The sequence below is a fragment of the Passer domesticus genome, chromosome 9, assembly GCF_036417665.1.
Source record: "Passer domesticus isolate bPasDom1 chromosome 9, bPasDom1.hap1, whole genome shotgun sequence".
Lineage (NCBI taxonomy): Eukaryota > Metazoa > Chordata > Aves > Passeriformes > Passeridae > Passer > Passer domesticus.
Window position 1 is genome coordinate 27,736,600 of NC_087482.1, and position 20,570 is coordinate 27,757,169.

Below are 20,570 nucleotides of genomic sequence, written 5' to 3' on the forward strand. Positions count from 1 at the left end.
CCTTCCAAGCATCCCTACCTTTTTTAGGACCAAAACCCCACTGGTGGGGCTGCCACAGCCTCAGTCTGCAGTTCAGGGGGCTTTTCCCTACAGGAAATCCTTTACAGCAATACAAACCCTGCTGCTGCCCCAGCAGCCGTGCTGGGCCGTGAGGAACTCACCTGGACAGGAGCTGGTTTGGAAAACACCAGCTGGTGCTGCATTTCTGTTCCTGAAAAGACCAATTTTGTGGCACTTTGTTTGTCCCTCATTCTTCAGGGAAAACAGCTGAATTTCAAATGTCGACCTCCACAGTCCTCTGGTCCAGGTGAGCAGCATTCCAATGGCACTGGAGATGGTTAATCCTTAAAAGGTAGTTCTAATTACCTGAGTTTGAGAGAGCCCCGTGAACCAGGCAAGAAGGGGGGCCCTAAAATGAAGGAGAAAAAAGCCCTAAAAGGAAGAAGACATGAAGTTCATGAGCAGGGGTGGCAGCACGGGTCCCAGCCCTGTGTGTCCCAGCTGTGACCCTGAGTGCCACAGTGAGTCCTGGGCTGCCCAGCTGGGCTGGGGGCACCTCAGGAGCCCAGCAGTGGCACTGCTCAGGCTCCCGTGAGTGGAGACTTCTCCAGTGTCCCAGCACTGCCACCAGCTCGTGTTCCCAGTGTGGCGCCCAGGCAACACCCACAGCAGCAGTTCCAGGGTTATTTGTGCACTCCCCAGGGCTGGCACGCCCAGGCTTGGCCCAGGGGACTGCTCACACTATCTTTAAAACCTTCTTGAAATGTAAAGCCCTCTGCATGCTCCTGATCCCTGTCCTCTGGCACAGACACAGCCCCAGGTGCGTTCCCAGGTCTGCAGCTCTCTTCCCTTAGCAGACAGTGACTCCACAGCTGGATTACAAGGTATGCTAAAGCACATTTTATCCCTGAAGAGCTCCTGATAGAAATTATATCCATTTAATAATATTTTTAACCTCTCTTGAAATAGGAACATTCTGCCTCTCTGGAACAGCTACCTCCAGTGCTTTCTTGGGTATAAGGCAGCCAAGACAATTTAAATGTGTATTTTGAAGCTGTAGTGCCAAGCAGAGCCCATTCCCAGCACGGGCTGCTCCTGAGCTCCTGGGGCCAGTGCCCTGCTGCAGGCTGCATCCCCATCCCCAGGGAGGAACACCAACGAGGAAATTCTCCTTGTGAAGGATCAGGAGCCCAGTTCAGCCAACAAGGGGCAGGCTCAGAGGTTCAGAGCTGCTAATTTGCTGTGGCACTTGGGCATCCACAGCCAGGGACGTTCCTCCCTGCTGGGAATGGTTGGCATGGGATCAGTACACCTGGATATTCCCACTGGCATGCATTTGTATTGCAGCAGAGCTGGAAAATACAGAATTTCTTTTTCCACAGGTTCATTTCACATAATGCCAAAGCAGTTACTGACACATTTCACTGCAGTCACATGAGACCCTCTGAGTCTTTTCTTGCTCAGCCAGTTTCACTGCTCACTGCTGCACTGTTCAGTCGAATTTTACATTTTATTTTGCTAAGCAGCAGCTTTCTTAAGTGCCAGGGAGAACATCTGTCTTCTGTCCATCACAAAGAGACACAAAGGCATCTGTCAACACCAGGCTGTGTCAGCCAAACGCCTGCTACATTTCATAGTCAAAAAGCTGCTTATCTTCCAAGTGTTTACTCAGTTTGGGGAAATGCTCTGCACACAGAGCCCTTCTGAGAGCCTCTGCTAGCTGGGGAGTCAAGGTTACCTTTTACAATGCAGGAAAACACAAAGCTCTGATCTCCTGCTTCCTGAAAACAGTAGAATACTCTGGGTTGAGCTGTGTTAATGACATCTGGCTGGTGTGTTAAAATATAAACAATGTATCACTGAGTTAGAGTAGTTCTAGGGAGTTTAAAAATACAGATTTATTTTTTTTTTTTTTTTACTTTCAGAGGGAAAAACTTGATTCAACACATTTAAAAATAGTATTTCCCAGGCTAAGCCTGAACCTCTGCTCTCACTGCCACACTGCAATATTCACTTACCTGGTTTTTTTTTTGAGGGGGGAAGTAAAGATGAAAATAGTGAGAAAAACTAACAATACTTACAATCAAAGCAAGGGCTTTTCCTTTTCCTTCCAAGGGATGAGTTCTTGGGCTCCTGCTAAGAAAATCCTACAGAAAATCTCAGCTTATCAACTTCCCCAGAAGAAAGTGTGGGTGACTTCAAACAGCCCCACAGGGAGCCAAGGCTTTTCTCTTGATTTCCCTGACATACCTGGAGTGACATTGATGCAATTTTTATCCTCGCAGGCTCTGAGGAGTTCCTGGCCCTGTCCTGTTCCATGCCCTGACACAAACACACCTGCTCAGGAAACACACCCCAAATCAGAGCTGCTAAAAATAAAAAGTCACCCTCTGCTGTGAAGTTTTTCACTTCAATACCAACCTTTTGTCACTGGTGTCTCCTTCCCAGTGGCTCTCACACCTCCCTCAGGAATTGGAAAATCAAGATTAAAAGAGGTCATTTATTAACCTGCAAGTCCCATTAATAGAGTAACAGCAATGACCAGCAGAGCTGGTTGTTAAATGTAAGCAATATTCTCATTTTTCCCCTAGAACTCAGCACATTAACACACAGGTACACAATTCACCTTTTGCTGTGAGAAAGCCCCAAGATAGATCAGGAAAGTGTCCAGAGGAAAACAACATCTCAAAGCACTCCAGGCATTTTCTTTGTGGTGATCAAGATGTGACTGGCTGAACAGGGCTCAGAATCACCAGCCATAGAAAGGTAAAATACACTTCAGCTTTTAAAGATGTTGCATAAATTGTCCTGTTTCAGAGTTCTTTGTTGTGCTCCCCTCCTCTGACATCGAATTCAGCCTCCAGCTCCCTGGTCTGGGCAAAGTAATTAATGTCATTAACTCAAACGTGGAGTTTTCAGGTGGGAAAATGGAGAAAAAACCCAAGAATTGCAAAGCCATCATTTAAAACAACCCCAGAACTTGTTTTAAAAATGTGCTCACAACAGAAAATAATGCTTTGGTTGCTGCCAGGCTTACAAATGCAGGCTGTGAGTCAAGCTCTGACCTTTCAGGATGATGCAAAATCAGCAGCAGTAAATCAAATCATGACTTTGCTGACACGTCGGTACCTCTGAGTGATTAATCCAACAAATAAACAATTTCTGCCTGGAAGTGCAGGAAGGGGAGTGTGGGATTCTCCTCCTGCTCTGCCCTGTGGCAGCTGAGCTCTGGATGCAGTTTTGGTCCCACCAATTCTCACAGGAAATGTGAAAACACTGGGGCAAAGGCTGAGGACCAAACTCAGTGCAGATCCACCCATCAGAGATCATTAAAGACAGAGTGGAGGCAGGAAATATTCTCTGCTTAGAGGCAAAGGTTGCTGCTTTTAGCTGGCAGATCCATCTCCATTCTGCCCTTTGGGACACATCCCCAAACAAATCACACGGATTTCCCTAAGAGAATTATCCATTTTACCAGCACAGCTAAATTAGCTCACACATCACTCTGGACTTTTGAGACTTCTCCACACAATTCCCCAGCCATCCAAAAACTGGTTTTCTGCCTCTCTAATGGTAAAGAACAGACGCAGAGCATTGCTTTTCTATTGCTGGCACAAATCCCCACTGCTGTGTGGCTGTTTGCCCTGCACAGACCCAGGGACAGCAAACAGAGCAGCATCAAAGTGCTGCAGTGCCTGCAGAGCTTTCCTGCCATCAGTTATTTGGGTTATCACTCATGTGATCAATTCCAAAGGATATCTCACAACTGTGTTGTGCACTCCCGACACTCAGAAAATATTTCACTCCCATTTTTCAGGAGTGAAATGAAAATCAGGTTATTCTGAATGATGACATTTGGAGTTAATTCTGTCCTTGAGGCATTTTGCTTCACATTTTCAAGTCTTTTTGACACTGCCACAAAACAGATGGGTTCGTTTTGAAATTAAAGAAAAAAGAAAACAGATCCTTGGGAATTGGAGGAGCACAAAACAACAAAACCCCAGCGCTGGGAGAGCAGCAACATTTTGAGAGTTGAGAAAGCTGCAATTTACCCAGGCTGGTGAAAAGCAAAGATTCTCCCCTCAGGAAACCTCCACTGCTGAGCTCTGCATCCCCAAAGTGGGAACCAGCTCCAGTCCAACCTCAAACCCAAACAGTGCAAGAGCTCCCACCCAGGATGGGGTTTGGGGGCCCAGGGGCTGCTCACTGAGCTACAAAATCACAAATGAACCCTCCAGATTTGTGTTTATTTATTCAGCTTGGGGTGGGGACTCTGCCCAAGCAAATCTGTTGCTTTAATTGCTCTGGAGGTACAAATTCAGAACAACATTCCTGCCCTTCCTGAGCAGCTGGGTGACAAGAGAGAGACATCATTTCTGCCCCAGAGGAACTGAGAGCTGCTGGGACCCTTTGGAGCCACAGCTCCACAAAACCTGGAAACCCCAAAAGAAAGAAAAAAAAAAGGATGCTGAGCCTCAGGAGAGCTCCCCAGGGACAAACCCTGGGCACACAGAGGGATCTGCCAAGGCTGTCAGCAGCCAGGGGGGTGGACTGGAGCTCCCCAAGCCAGTGACAATACCTGAGCTGGGAAAGCTCCAAACTGGGCTCCAGCCAGCTGCTCTTCCTGCCTCTCCTCCAGGTTCCTCTCCTCCTGCTCCTTCATAGCTCCCACCTGGGGCTGGAACAAGGCAGGGAAGGAAAACATGAATGTGGAAGGGCAAAAGAACTGCTGGAGCTTCACTGCAGCAGAGATCTGGGGCAGTGGGTGAGGCTTTCCAAGGATTTCTCAGTTCATTTGCTCTTCTCTCATAATGGAAGTTTTGTACTTTTTTTTTTTTTAGTGAAAAGTTTAACTGGGGAAAAGAGCCAATGACAACACTGGGAAAGGTTTGTAAAACACAGAAATATCAGTGACACCACTGCAGAGCCCAACAAATTACAGGTCATGGCAACTTATTTACACTTTGTGCTGAGTTCACTCAGGAAGTGAACAAACCCCCCTTTTTTCCTCTCCTCTGGAGTATATTTATAATGTATGATCAGGATGAAGAAATGCTTGTTAATTAAGAACTATTATTTTAAAAAACTTAAGCCCAATTCTTACTTGCTTCTCAGTTCTGTTCCATTAGCAATGTCAAGGCACACCAGAGGAATCCAAAGCTTTGGTTCCTGGGGACAGAGCTTGGACAGCCTGGGAGGGCTCAGCCACCACTCCCTGCCCCTCTCAGCCTGGGCTGCTGAGCTCCTTGGCCCCAGTTCCTGCTGAGTGTGGATCCCAGTCCCTCTGGGATCACTGGGACAGAGCCAAGCTCTGGGCACTGAGGTGGGGACAAACACCACCCTCAAAAACAGAAATTCCCTTTAGTCAAGAGCATTCAAATGACATTTCCCTTCCTGATGTTTGTGTTCCACGAGAACAGCAAAGCTCTTTGGGGACTCTTCTCCACTTCAGCTGATTTGTTCCACCAAGCCCAGGGCCCATCCTGGGCATTGCCCAGACACACCTGCAAAGAGCCAAACTGAACAGAGAGCAGCCAGAAGGTAGGAGCAGATTTATTTATTCCTCTTTCACACACATAACTTTTAAAAATACATGCTTAGGGTAAGATTGTCTTTACATTTGACATCAGACTTCTCTCAGAACTCTGAAAACCAGTTTAAAACACCATCAAAGAGCATCCCAAGCTGGGCATCCAAAACTGAGGCCAAGGAATTCCAGTAACTCCTGGAGCAGCTGTGCAAATCCAGCTGCAGGGCAGCAGCAGTGTGAGAGGGAGGCAGAGCAGCATCACCCCCAGAACCTGCACTGTTTACTCCTGCCCAGCTGCCCCCAGTGAGCTGCTGCTGCCCTGCCAAGCCCTCCTGCAGTCTCCTCTGGAGCAGCCCAGGGGCTCTGCTCCTGCACCCTCCCGTGGCAGCCACAGAGAGGACAAAGTGATTAAAACAGCAGTGTTTCCAAAAAGCCCAGGAATTCATGACATTGAACTCCAAACTGTGACACCTTGGCTTAGGAAACGTCTGAAATCACCTACAGCTGAAGCAACAGAATAATTTAGGAGCAGTGCTTTGGTCACACTCTGAATCGTGCTGTGCTGCACGTCCCCATGTCCTGAGTGTCAGCCCCCCTGACAGCCCAGTGACATTTCAGTCCCATTCTTCTCCAGTATCTCACATCTACAGGTATTTTGTTATGCTCTGCTCCCACAGGACTTTTAGGAATTTCTATCTTGAAGTTATCTCACTGAATCTCTTAATGACATTTCCAAATCCTATCCACAGGAAAAGAAATGAACGGATCCCATCATGGCTGGGAATGAAACCAGGATCTGTCCAGCCACAGGGCAAAGCTGTGACCTGCTCCATCCCTGCCTTGCAAATCAGGGCTAAAAAACCCCTGGCTTAAGTTTGCAGTGTTGTTAAACTCGACTGAGTTCATAGGGCAGAGTTTACAGCTCTGTCATCCCAGCTACTGCCCAAGGAAAAATCAGAAAGAGTGCCTAAATGCATGCAGGAGACATGCAACAGCAACGGTTTGAATTAGAGGAAAATTGCCTTTGTGTAGCCAAATAGTGGTGATGTTATCACATTCACACCACCTGCATCCCAGGGTCCCCAGCTTGGTGCCAAAAATGAGAAATCACTGGGATACAGCAATAGGATCTGTCCACTGAGTGGGACTTGAGTGAGAGCTTTTTGTTAAAAGTACTTTATAAGGTAATTTAGAAAATGAAGGACCCAAGGGGAACTCAACAGCAACTTTAGGAAACTAAGATGAACTAAAAAAAAAATCGGAAAAAGTATAGAGGTGCAGAAGAGATACAGAAGCTTTTTAGAAGAATTTTGGCCTAATGTGTCATCTGAAAAATAACTTTACTTCATAATAGTGCCGGAGTTTGGCATGACTGGCAGCAAGCCCATGACCCAGAGCAGCCCTGACCCCTCTGAGCTTTGCTTTCAGTGCCAGCACAGAGGCCCTGCCTGCCCAGTGGGACCCCGGGCAGAGCCCTGGGCTGCAGAGCCCTGCCAGGCCCAAGGCTGCTCCCAGACACAGGGCTGAGCCCTGGCACAGCCAGCCCAGGGCAGCTGGAGAGTGTGACACATTCCTGCCACGGCCACCACCCCTGCTGCCTCCCCACGGCTGCCAGGTAGGACAGAGACGGTGAGAGTGACAGTGAGAGTGACTGATAGTGACACTGACACAGTGACACTGACACAGTGACACTGACAGTGACTCAGTGACAATGACAGTGACAGTGACAGTGACACAGTGACACTGACACTGACACAGTGACTGTGACACAGTGACAGTGACAGTGAGAGTGACACAGTGACAGTGACACTGACAGTGAGTGACAGTGACAGTGACAGTGACAGTGACAGTGACAGTGACTTACAGTGACAGTGACACAGTGACACAATGACACTGACTGTGACTGACAGTGACAGTGACAGTGAGAGTGACAGTGACAGCGACACAGTGACACTGACACTGACAGTGAGTGATAGTGACAGTGACTGTGACAGTGACTGACAGTGACACTGACAGTGACAGTGACTGACAGTGACAGTGACAGTGACAGTGACAGTGACAGTGACAGTGGCAGTGACCTGGTGGCCAAGGCTGCTGCCAGGCAGCAAACAGCTGTACTGCTGTCCCCACCCCCCAGTGCCCCCAGAGCCTTGGGGACAACCTGCAGAGCCTTGGGGACACCCTGCAGTGCCGGAGCTGTCCCGAGCCCCCCGGGCTGTCCCGGGCAGGATCCCTGCTGTCCCTGCAGGGGCTCGGGGCTGCCACAGCCACCTCACTGCCAGCGGTGGCACAAGAGTGACAATGACCCCTCTTGTTTGCAGTGCCCCCAGAAGAACACCAGCAAACCAGGCTCAGGCCCTGCCCTGCCCTGCTCCCTCCTCCAGGCCTGCAGGGAATTCTGCCCAGTCCTGAGCAGCAGAGCCTCCACAAAGGCCAGGCTGCGACGGTGCCGTTCAGGAGCAGCTGGTGCATAAATCTGGATCTCCCATTTGAAGTCACACTGGCAATTCCAGCAACTGAAAAGCTAAAATGTGTGTCCTGGGAATGGCAGGGCAGCCTCCAGGAGTGAAACCCCCTCATCCCTCCCCCCTCAGGCACAAAAAGCCCCACAGCAGAGCTGGGAGCATTAAAAGCAAAGGCTGGAGCCCTGTTTAGGAAAGCAGCACTTCCAAGGGGGATGCTGGTGATGTCATGGCATTTAAACGTGGCCTGAGTCACAGGTTCCTGAGGAAGTGGCAACACCTACGGAATTGCTGGATAAAAGTCAGAACTGGAAGCACAAAATGAAAATAAAAACACTCCCAGACAAAGCAAAAACCTCAAGGAAAATCGTGCCTGCTTTAGAGAATCCCTCCCTGCTAATGCGGGGGAAGTGGAGATGGACTGGGAGTGGAGATGGAATGGGAATGGAGATGGACTGGGAATGGAGATGGACTGGAAATGAAGGTGAACTGGGAGTGGAGATGGTCTGGGAATGAACTGGGAATGGAGATGAAGATGGGAATGGGAATGAAGGTGGGAGTCACTGAGACCCCTCTGCAGAGAGCCTGCAGCACTTGGGATGTGGGGAGAGAGGGAAAGGAAAAGAAACAGAAAGAGGAAAGAAAGGACACCAAAAGCCATCAAACCCCAGAGCTCAAATACCCTCACAGACATGGAGACTTCCCTCCTTCCCTGCTTTTCCCAGTGAGGAAGCAATCCCAGCAGCTCTGCTCCAGGTAGCTTTAGCCTGCACTGGTTTCCTCTGGGAAGCAAAACCATGGCAGCAAGGAGCCTCCAGCCTGCATTTCAATGCCTTGAGCCTGCAGGATGCACCAGTGCAGCTTCTGAGAGGAGCCAAGACCATCAGAAGACCACAAAGACCACTGGACCAAAAGAGAAATGAAGGCAAAACCCTACAGCTGTCCAGTGTAAAGTCTTCCCTCTCCTGCTTCCCAGTGCAGAACAGGATTTCACTAACAAATCAAACCATGAATCATCCTGCTGGGATCTTGCACAAGTCAGGAGTCCCAGTGCCAAGGCTGGAGTTCCACACGAGCCTGAGCTTTTGCATGCTCAGACTACTGAAGCAGCAATGCACAGCCAAGGAATGTCAGAACAGAAAGTAACTGGATGGGAGAGGAGGGAAATTACAAGGAATCATGTTTGAAAACTCTTTGATTTGGAGCAGCACAGCACTGTACAGCTGCTCCTGTCCTTTCCTGTTAGCTCTCTACAATATTTTGTCAAGAAGCCATTTGACATTTTTGCATTGAAAATGAAAGGCACGTGTGCATGTGACCTTCACTGCAGAGACAAAGCCCATTGTGCTTCCTATCAATGTGCTACACAAACATCCAGGCAGGAGCAGGAGGAAACAGGCATTTAGGGAGATGGATGGAGGGATTGGTGCTCCTGCCAGCCAGGAAACACAGCCCAGGCTGTTTTTAGAACTCCTGATTGTCCTTTTTCCCCTAAACCCAAGGAGCTCCAATGGCAAGGGGGCCCTGGCTTGATTAAGCAGAAGGAACCTGTGCTGGTTAAATTCTGACAAATAACTGGTGGGTTCTGAAAATCTATCCCAAATAATCCCACTGCACTTGAGTCACAACAGGCTGATAATGTAATTAGTGAGGCTGCAATTAGAGCTTGAACTTAAATACAGCTGGAGCAGACACCTGCACCCTCATCCTGGGGTGAGATCACCCGGGCTGGGAAATGAGGTGAGAAAACCGCTGCCGTAAGTCATGGAATACTGAGGGTGCTTGAGCACAGCACTGCCACTCCAGTTTACAGCTGCTAATTCTTCTGGGAGGAGCTTCAGCCTGGTTAAAATAATCCCCAAGTGACTCATTCCAGGCATTCCTTTCCAAGCCGGGCTGGTGGAAGGATGAGCATTGCCTGAAGAAAAAGGGGAGCACGAGCCACAGCCTGGTTAGTAAGCCCTCAGCATGGCAACAAAACAACAGTTCTGACCCAGGAGAACTGAGAATAAAGCCCAGAGAGGTTATTGACAAATTACCAATAAAAGTACAATGTGTGGAAAAAACTCAATAAACTGTGAGGGTATTTTTACTTCCAAACCTGCCAAGTGCTGCACAGGTAAGACAATGAACTTTCCAGAAATGATTGTCCTGGAAAGATGAAGAGGCAACAGAGAGGGCAGCTCCAGATGGATTTCAAACCTAAAGCATGGCCTGAGTGGTGTTTTTGGGCTCTGGAGAAGGCAGCTGCAAGGGAAGGAGAGCTGGAAATGGGGCAGGAAGGCAGGGTTTCCATGGGTTGGGAATTTACACCCTGGCACAGTCCAAAGTCCTCCTAGTGTAGTATTTGAGCCTTTGAAAACAGTTAATCCAGGTGCTCTGCAAGAGCAAAGGTGCACAACAGCCTCTGGAAGGAAAGTCTCATTCTGGCAGGATATGCACGAGCACATCAGCTGCACTGAAAATGAAATAAAAGAAAAGAAAAATAGGAATTAAGGAAGCCAAATGGTAACAGGCTGGAGACATCTTCCAGGCTCTGTTTCTTATGAAGTCAGCTAAAATTTCCCATGTTGCAAATTCTTCTTTAATGGCTCTCTTTGGAGTATAAATGCTTACTTGTTTCTAAGGAAAGCCTTGCATTGTTATTTCAAGAAGAAATTCAAAATCTGGCAGTAAAGTCCCACCACTGAGCTGCTCCTGCTCTCTTTCCCTGTGTGCACCCTGAATGCAAAGTCCCAGAGCAGCAATCCCTGAGCCAGGGACAGCTGAGTGGCCTGGAGCACGTGGAAGGAGCAGACAGGCTGGGGCTGTGCCAGCCTGAAATGGATTTTCTTCTGCAAGGATGTGAGCAATCCTTCCTATTCCCACAAGAATCGAGAGCTGGGACTCGCCTGGAACTCTTAAAATTTGGTTCTTCTTTGAAGAGGAGCTATATAAAAATAAACTCATGGACTGTGTGAGAGGCAGTGTCCTTGAGCAGCAGCAGTGACCTCACCCATCCCTGGCCTCGGGGAGAATCCTGCACAGCAAAGTCTGTTCCCAAAACCCATCTCAGAATCACACTGCTTTTATGGTGTGGCTGGAAAAGGGGAAAAACTCAAAGGGAAATTGGGAGCTGGGCGAGTTCTTCATGGCCCAGCACAGCCCCAGAGCAGGGGAAGGGCTGCAGGAACCCTTGGATTTGATGATCTGAAGGGTCTTTTCCAACAAAATGCTTCTCTGATTCCATCACCAACCCCAGTCAGGCAAGTTAACAGATATTCAGGAAGAACTGGTTCACTAAGAGGGAGAAACAAGTGTTAGCAAATGGTTCCACAGAGCAAAGCTCAGAAATAAACCCCATCCCAGTGAGTTTTCTAAAGAAGAGCACAAGTGAAAAACTAAAATAAATTGCTTATAGATGGCAGAGTCACTCAATTTTGCAAATACTTCTGTGGCATCTGTTTAAGGTGAGCCAGAATTTCTACAAAGAAACAAGACTAGAATAATTTAATGTCAAGGGGTTGGAAAGGACCTTTGAGAGGATCTAGTGCCACCCTCTGCCATGGACAGGGACATGCAGAAATGGGGTAAGAACATCAAAGGTGACAAAATGGGAACTTTATCTCACTGGGCTTCTCTGAGGACACAGGGAAGGGAAAGCATTTTTCCAAGATCAAACTCCATGATTTGAAGGCCTGGAACAGTCACTGCAGTTTCCTTTGTTGTGCCAAAACACCTCCAGTGCTGCTGCCTTCTGCTGAGGCAGAATGTCCTTGGTCCTGGAGCCATCCTGGGAATGGAGCTCCTGTGGGTCCTTCTCCACCAGCCTGTCTGGGCCACATGGACCCTCCTCCCTGCATCTCGGTGTGATTTGCACTTTTGGGCAAATATCCCAGAGCTGAAGGCTCCAGGCTCAGAGCAGCCACTCTGGGAAGGGCTCTGGCCACGGCTGTGATGGCACCAGGACAGTGCCAGGTGTCCCTGAGGGAAATCCATCCCCCAGGAGCAGGGCTCCAGGGAAGGGAACTCCCACAGAATCTCACACTCCTCACTGTGATGGATGTGGTTCCCAAATTCTAAACCCCAGCCAGCAGGACACACTGCAGGGGTGGTGGAGAAGCAAAATTCCAGCTGGCACAAGTGGGGAATCACAACAGAAGCTGCCATTCATTCCATCAGTTTCTTTAATGCTCAAGTACAGAAGTGGTGCCAGAGCTCTCCACTGAGACCTTCCAACAGAATGAAATGTCCCCAGATGAGGCACAGGGGTGTCACACTGCAGGCTGCCATAAAATGCCAGTGTATTCCTATCAGATAATGAAATGAGAGCAGGATCTTCTGAGGCTGCTCATCCCCTCTTCCCAACAGGTTTGGTTCACACCTGGACAGCCCTGGCTGGGCTCCCCAGTGAAGTTCAGGTTATTCACTGCTAATTGTTCATATTTACTGTCTAAAAGGAATCACCAACAGCATTTTATGAACTGTTGATTGGCACCAATGGAGAAAATTCAGTACTTTTCTCTGGTGCCATGGTGGAGGAGCTCCTGGCAGCACCAATAACATTAAAATCCCAGCTCCTCCATGAAGAAAGGAAAGTTTAGCTTGTCCCAGTAAACAGCAAGCACTGGAGCTGGGCTCTGGGCAGAAATCCTGTATAAGTGCATACAAGGCAGCAAATAAATGTATTTTTCTGCCATTAGTATTTGAATGTACATTCATTCATTCATTGGAATGGATTCACTCAGTAAATGCCCAGAAATTCAGTAAAAGCAGCAATTTCCAACAGCCTGCTTTAGAGAATCCCTCCCTGCTAATGTGGGGGAAGTCTGCCCCTGGGAGTGGAGATGAACTGGGAATGAGGATGGACTGGGAATGGAGGTGAACTGGGAATGGAGGTGAACTGGGAATGGAGGTGAACTGGGAATGGGAATGAAGGTGGGAGTCACTGAGAGCCCTGCTGCAGGGAGCCTGCAGCAGTGGGGATGTGGGGAGAGAAGGAAAGAAAAGAAAAAAGAAGAAAAAAGAAAAAAGAAAAGAAAAGAAAAGAAAAGAAAAGAAAAGAAAAGAAAAGAAAAGAAAAGAAAAGAAAAGAAAAGAAAAGAAAAGAAAAGAAAAGAAAAGAAAAGAAAAGAAAAGAAAAGAAAAGAAAAGAAAAGAAAAGAAAAGAAAAGAAAAGAAAAGAAAAGAAAGGAAGACAGGACACCAAAACCCAGAGCTCAAATGCTTCCAGAGCACAGACATGGAAGCTTCTCTCCTTCCTTCCCTCCCAAGGAGGAAACAATTCCAGCAGCTCTGCTGGAACAAGCACAATTCTGGGCCACAAGGAGAACAAAACCAACATTTCAGTCAGACAAGGAAAGACATTCCAAGCCAGACTTAAGAGTTTCTGCACATCAGGGACATGAGGGGAGCAGCAGGCCAGGAAAGAGCCCAGCCTGGTGGGCCTGCAGTGACAGAGGGAAGGACACATGGCACTCACCCTGAGCCTGAACCCTCCCTGCCCTGCACAGACACCTCCCAGGCAGAGTTTCAGGCACTCAAAACAATTATTAATGTTTACCAGGCTCAGAAAGATGTGCAGCTTTCAAGTCTTAGATAACCCCAAACTGCAGAGCCATTTACACTCCACGGTCAGCAGCTCCCAAAGATAAAAAAAGCAGATTATTCCCTTTAAACTATCTTGGCACCAACTCGTGGCTCCAGCTGGACTATGGCATGGTTAAAAACATGCCAGCAAAGCCATGATGTATTTAAACTGCTTTAAAAATGCAGATTTCAGGGTTTCAGTCTCAGTCTTCAGTGCCTGACCACCAAGAGATGACTTGCTCTGATATCCAGCTCTGATTTTCAAAATATATTGCATTCATATATATTTTTATATTACACTTCAGTTACCTAAACTAGACATTCCCCTAGGTAATAAATGATGTAAATACAATGACTATGATAATAAATAAATAGAAATAATAGCTATTTTAGACAATAATGGCTATTTTAGACAATAATGGCTATTTTAGACACTTGGTGCAAACCTCAGCAGGTTTCAATAAATCATTTCTGATCAGAAGATGGGAGTTGCATATTTTGACCTGACTGAACTTGTTCTGATGAGAGAGAAGCTGGGAAATTTTCTACCAAAAAAATCCTCAGAGCTTATGTTAAGGAAGGAGCTAAAATAATTGGATTGACCAACTAATTTTCATAATATACCTGGGAAATAGAGGCTGCTTGGCAGATAAAGTGATTTGCATTTTTTCTAAGTGAGTTAACTCATAAACCCCACAATATAAAGCTATGAAAGGGATTTCAAATTTCCTTCTAAAACCTGTTCCAAGTTAAGACCAATAGATTCAATTTTGCAGTAAAATGTACTCTGAGATTTTAAAACTCCATCTTCTCAAGCTATTTTTTTAAAACTCAAGGATTTTCAAACTTCTGTTTTTGCTTATTAAACCACTTGAAAAAATTCAATGAACCAAAAAGGAAAAGAGAATTCCTCTTTTTGAACACCTGCAAGGTTCTGCATGACCACACCCAAGAACAGCAAAGTCAGGGAACAAATTTCTCATTTCACTGAAGCATTTCCCTGCAGGTTTTGACTGACTCAATGACCCACCACCTCCTAAAGTGATTTTTTACCACAGAACAGAACCTTCTCTGAGCTTCAGGGGAGCCTAATCATGATATAAATGCATTTTGGTCTTTCCTGGGCAAAAATCAGTCAAAGCACTTTGTTTCCATAGCATGAAAAGATGGGATCTTCACAGGGAATAACAACTCCAGAACACATCCAGAACAACTGCACCTGAAATTCGCGTTTGCAAATAATTCCTGTGGTAGAAGGTTCAGCTCCTTCCCCACTCCTCCCCACCTTTAAACATTAAATTTAACTCCCAAGAGCAGAAAGTGCTCAACCTTCACAAATTCCACCTGAAGTGCCCCAAATCTGAGAGAGATGAAAAAAGCCATTCAGAAATGCTGCTTGGACATAGCCACTGAGAAGCAAAATAAAACCTGGCCCAAACAAACCACCCAGAGTTACTCAAGCAGCATTTTTTATATGTAAGCCATATTTAGAAGCTTAAAAAAAAGAAAAAAAACCCACAAAAAAAAAAGACAGACCAGGTTTAAAGACAAACACATTGCTGCAGTTATTTACACAATAAAATGAAAACATGGTGAGTTCTGTCCATGAGAGACTGCTTTTCCAGAGAAGTTATTCATGGCAAAACGTGGGTTCTGTTTGTTTGTCTTTCCAGCAGTCAGGAGGGGTAAGCAATCATTAACTCCTCAAAGCAGAGATAAAAGGCAGGGCTGCACTCCAGAGCATCCTCCTCCTCCTCAGCACCTGATTTCAAACTGTTTCATCATCACTCATGTCCCAGATCTGCAACAAAAAAAAGGAATTTTAGCTTGTGCAGTTGAAATATGCTCTTAAAACACTCTAAAAAATTCACATTGCTGTTTAAAAGCAATAATAAATAGCATTTTATGAACTGCTGACTAGCACCAATGGAGCATTACAGAAAAGTCAGTATTTTTCACTCCTGTTAACAACCACACACCAATAATTATTTGTCATTTTGGGGGTATTTTTAACATCTACTTTTTGGGGTTTGTCACTTTGGCTAATTGGTATTTATTATCATTTACAGAAAAGAAATCAATTTGGTTATTTGGTATTTATTATCATTTACAGAAAAGAAATCAATTTGGTTATTTGCTATATATTGTCATTTATAGATAATAGATAAATGTGGCTATTTGCTATTTATTATCATTTACAGTGAGGCTCAGATCAAGCCCCAGCCATTTTGGGTTGGTTTGCTGATTCACTGGCACACACTTCACGTGAGTAATCACTTCTAATGAACAGCTTATTTTACTAAACACTGCAGAGAAATTCTAGACATTGATGAAGAATTAATTGGTCATTTGACACCTAGATATTAGATCTCATAAACAGCACCTTAAGGACAAGAAGTTATGTGGGAATTTGTACCTTTCTACTGCTTAAGAAAGAATTAAACTACAGCATTTTTTCCTGCTGTGTAACACCATTGTACTTTTACTTTCTGACTTGCCCTTGGCCAGTAAATGGTTTTGGAGTGGGGGAAAAATGAGTATTTCCCCAGAATATCCAGGTGTCCTTGTGACCATGCTGAGGTGCAGAGGTGGAAATTCACACCAGGGATTGCAGAGCTATCTGGGGGGAGAAAATATTCTCATTACATCCTCCAAGCTTTTCCTTCCTGAGAAACAGGGATGCTCCTAAACCACTTTTTTTTTTTTTCTGATATTTCAGAGGTTTAGCTCATGGCAAAGCCCCTCTTTGTACCTGGCAGGGTTTAAGCTCAGGACTAACACGGGCACTGAGCCTCCAGCTGGATTTAATACCAGCAACACCAGGTTTATGATACATGAAACTGCATTTGTGACTGGAGCATTTCAAACCTGCCAAATTATCTGCAACACTTGTGGAGTGCTGCAGATGACACATGACAAGTGGTCTGGAGGAGAAGCACAAAAATGCCATTTTTCCAGAGCACACGCCCCAGAAATCCCTGGCCAAAGGAGCAGCAGCATTTCTGTGTCCCAGGGGAAATAAAACTCAGTTCCTCTCTTCCAAAACACAACTTGTGTGCTGGCATCAAGTGGCCAGCTGAGTTATTCTCTCATTTTACATCCTGGCCACTAAAATATATCCACCCCCCTGGCAGCAGAGCATGAGCAGCTCTTTAGGCTGTAAATTCTTCAGGGCACAAAGCAGTATTTTACATGCACCCAGTGCCTGGGACAATGGGGCACTGTTCTCACTGCAGTGGGTAGACAAATAAAAAATACAAATAACCCCTTTTCTAGACAGGCAACAATGCCTATTGACCTATAGCTTTAATAAACCCTCAGAGGGAAAAAAATGGACTGCTTCTGGAATTTAAAAACGTTCTGAAAAAAGCTCTTCCAATCCAACCTGGGGAAAGACATAAAATCAAACATTTGTCTGCTGTGTAAAAGGAAAACTCTGAATGGCAAGGTTTTCTCTGTTCCTAGAAGAGGCACAAAATGGTGGTGTAAATCCTTATGGAAAATCCTGAGGAACAGTTTGTTTACAAAAGGAAAAAAAAAAGAGTTTTCATCCTGCCCTAGATGAGCAGCTCAGAGTGTGCCAAGGCAAACACAAATGTCCAGCTCGCCAGTCAGGGTCAAGGATGTGGAAAATAAATACAAAACCCAAAATCTTTAAATAGAGTTTAGGGTATGATTCAAGGCAGAGAAAAGCAGAAATCCCAAGCTCAGACAGTCCCCCCAGTCTGAAAACAAAGCCCACAGACTGCAGCCCTGACAAGGAAAATCTCTCCTGTCCAAAACTCAGCTCTTTTCTAGGGGGCTCTGAACAAAAAGGAGGCTTTGAACAAAAAATATTCACAAAAACGCTGAAAATGAGGTTCCCAGGTATTTAACCAACACTCCTGGGTTGAGGAGGATGATTTAAAAATGATTTAAAAAGTATTTTCCCTCCAGGAGAACAGAGTTTTATAAGCTAGTTTACACTTCATGCAATCTCAGAACCATTAAACCACAGAATGGCTTGGGTTGAATGGGACTTAAAGCTGATTTTATTCCATGGGCAGGGACTCCTTCCACTACCCCAAATTGCTCCAACCCCAATGCAGCTTGGCCTTGGACACTTCCAAAATCCCAGCACAGCATTTTGTGTCCCATTTACCAGGGTTTAGAAAGAACAAAGTAGAGGTATCTTAACAAAGTATACGCAGAGGGAAGAGGAAAACCCAAAACAAAAGAGAAAAATTCAATACAGAAGTTAACAATTGCAAATTGACTTCAAGAAAACAAGCTCCATGGGATTGCGCAAAGGAAGTTGTGTGAAATAATGACAGGTAAATTATCACAGGCTCCTGACTAAGAGCAATAGATGTTTTCAAAAATGATGTGTAAACTTTAATAGATGATGGCTGTGCAAACTCTGGGGATGACTTCAAAAGAGTGAACCTTTCAAGAGAGGAAATAAAACACAGAAAGCCAAGAAAGACAGTGTGTGAAATGACTGTCAAGAGAGTCTGGTTTCCAAACCAAGCAGTGAATTTGGATTTTTTCACATCTCCTCTGTCCCGCAGCACACCTGGGTGAGGCAAACCCAAACACAGCTCCAGGCAAAGAGAGGAGAAGTCAGAGAATGAGGAGAAAATGAAGCAGCTGCCAGCCCCACCCCAGCCTGCACAACCTGGGCAGATTATCTGAATGCACCTGCTCCTTCCAATACCTGCTCTTCCATTCAAGCTCCTTAAATTTCACATGCAAATGATGGCTATTCAGGAGAAAGGAAGGATTCCCACACTTGCAAGTCCCACTATTATTGTCAGCAATAAAAGGAAGAATAAGGTGGGGGGAAAGCCACAAATTCCCACAGATTGATTTCCCAGACTGCACTTTCAGTAAATCCAATGGAATTGGGAGTTTTGCATCTCCTCCCTAGCACAGGAACACCTGCAAACTGAATTTCCACAACAACAGCTCCAAAACTGGTGCTCACCCAGCCAGGCTTTGCATCTTCCAATTAACATCTGTGATTCAACCAGATAATGATTGTTTATCTTCTAAATAAACTTGCAAGAATAGAAATGTACCTTGAGGGGATTCTGAGAAGTTTCTTGCCTCCAAACTGCCAACCAACCAAGCCAGCCCCACATGAGTTGTTTTCTACACACAACTGAGGTTAATTTACAGACACATGGACCAAAACACGCTGCTCAGGAGGACCTGGAGGAGATTTTTTTATGCAAACCACAGGGTTTGCTGTGTAATGAATGCTTCACATATGCCAGGGAGTACAGAGTAAAATTCTAAAGGCCGAAAATGAAATGTGTCATCAGTGAAAGAGCACAGCTGAGGATCACATGAGAACAGGGCTTCACTGAGTAGTCATCAAATCTCACTCTATGATTTAGAAACAATCAGGATTTTTAATGAAGAGAAAACACATTCAAGCAACTTTTTGCTATTTTCCAGCAATAAAATGTGAGTTTTTGATAGAGATGAGGTTACAGCATGTTCCAGCTCTGTGTTTACCCCAGAGAGGAACATCAGGATTCCGGGCAGCCCGAATCACTTTGCAGTGTGGATATCTGGCTCAAGACCCCTGTGAGTGTGGATGTGTGGCTGAATGTGCTGAGCTGACCTGGCCAGGCTGCAGCACCCCTGTGGGACCTGCTCCATCCCTGGCATCAGCATTCCCTCCATTCCCTCCTTCAGGAACAGCCCCAAACTACAGCCTGAAATTTATGGAACTCCTGCAAGCTCCGACCTGTGCAGACACACTGAGGGGGAATTACAAAGTTCAGCATCCCCTTTCATCTCTCCCTCTGCACAGTGAGCCCTTCCTCATCTCCCTCAAGCCCAGCACACTCTGAGTTTTCCACACTCAACAATTCCCTCCCCATCCCCAGAGGAAAGAAGCCCCAGGTGAACCCCCAAGAGGGAGCATTAAGGAGAGATTTTGCTTTGCTCAGCCTGCTCAGGGCACTCCTCGCTGTCCAAGATCCAAGAATATACATAAATAATAATAACTAATAGGAATATATATAATAATAAATAATAGGAAGGCTGTGGTGGGTGGGAACCCACAAATTCCCACTGATTGATTTTCCACAGACTGATTTTCCAGACTGCACTTGCAATAAATCCAGTGGAACTGAGTCTTGCATTTCCACTTTCAATAAATCCAATGGAACTGAGTCTTGCATTTCCACTTTCAACAAATCCAATGGAACTGAGTCTTGCATTTCCTCCCTAGCACAGGAACACCTGGTACCTGCAAACTGAGCTTCCACAACCACAGCTCCAGAACTGCTGCTCACCCAGCCACTCTTTATTATTTCCCCTCTTTATGACTTCTCTGGTTGCCTGCAGCTGCAGAATCCAGCAAGCATCCACTTCTACTCCCAGTGCAAGACCTCATCCCACAGTCATTCCCCCAAATATTTTGTCACAATTACCTTCTCACTTCCTCTAATTCAGCTACAGACCAAAATCTGAATATTTACCTATCAGATATGTCATCCTTCTGCTGACACATCAATTCCAAACTTAAACACACAGAAATTCACCTAAAAAAATTCAAATCCAAGGCTTATAAAAACTTCCTTCTTCAAGCTGCTTTATTTAAGCAGCAGGTGCAGCAAAGGGTGGATAATTTCTCCAGATCCCTGCACACAGTGGCCCTATCCCAGCTGGCTGACAAATCCCTGGCATCTCTTGTACCCCCACAAATTCTCTCTTTCTGTCTCTGCCCCCCAGACTTCCCTTCACTACCTTGCAATAAAATCAAGTCTATCAACCTTGTACCTTTGTTTTTTGTTTTTTTTTTTTTTTTTTCAGTGCTGGTGGCCCTGACTGCTGCTTGTTTTGCCATTCCAGCATTTCCAAAATTCTGTATTTTCAGCCCACAGCCACAGCTTGCAAAGTCAGGGTGATGGAGATTCTCATTTTAATCTCGGCAAACAGCAGCTCTTCTACAAGTTCCTCTTGTATAAATTTTTTAAAATACATGTACAACACTTAAAAGCACAGAATGGTTT

At 45.8% G+C, this 20,570-nt stretch overlaps 1 protein-coding gene across 1 annotated transcript in view; it reads right to left on the reverse strand.

Moving 5' to 3' along the window:
• Positions 1-15,100: 15,100 nt before the first annotated feature.
• The window catches only part of ATG7 (autophagy related 7), a 76,746-nt gene continuing 71,276 nt past the window's right edge, over positions 15,101-20,570 (reverse strand). The window contains exon 19 of the mRNA XM_064432221.1: positions 15,101-15,361. Coding sequence (XP_064288291.1) covers positions 15,329-15,361 — 33 coding nt within the window. The 3' untranslated portion in view covers positions 15,101-15,328. The remainder of the gene's footprint in view (positions 15,362-20,570) is intronic.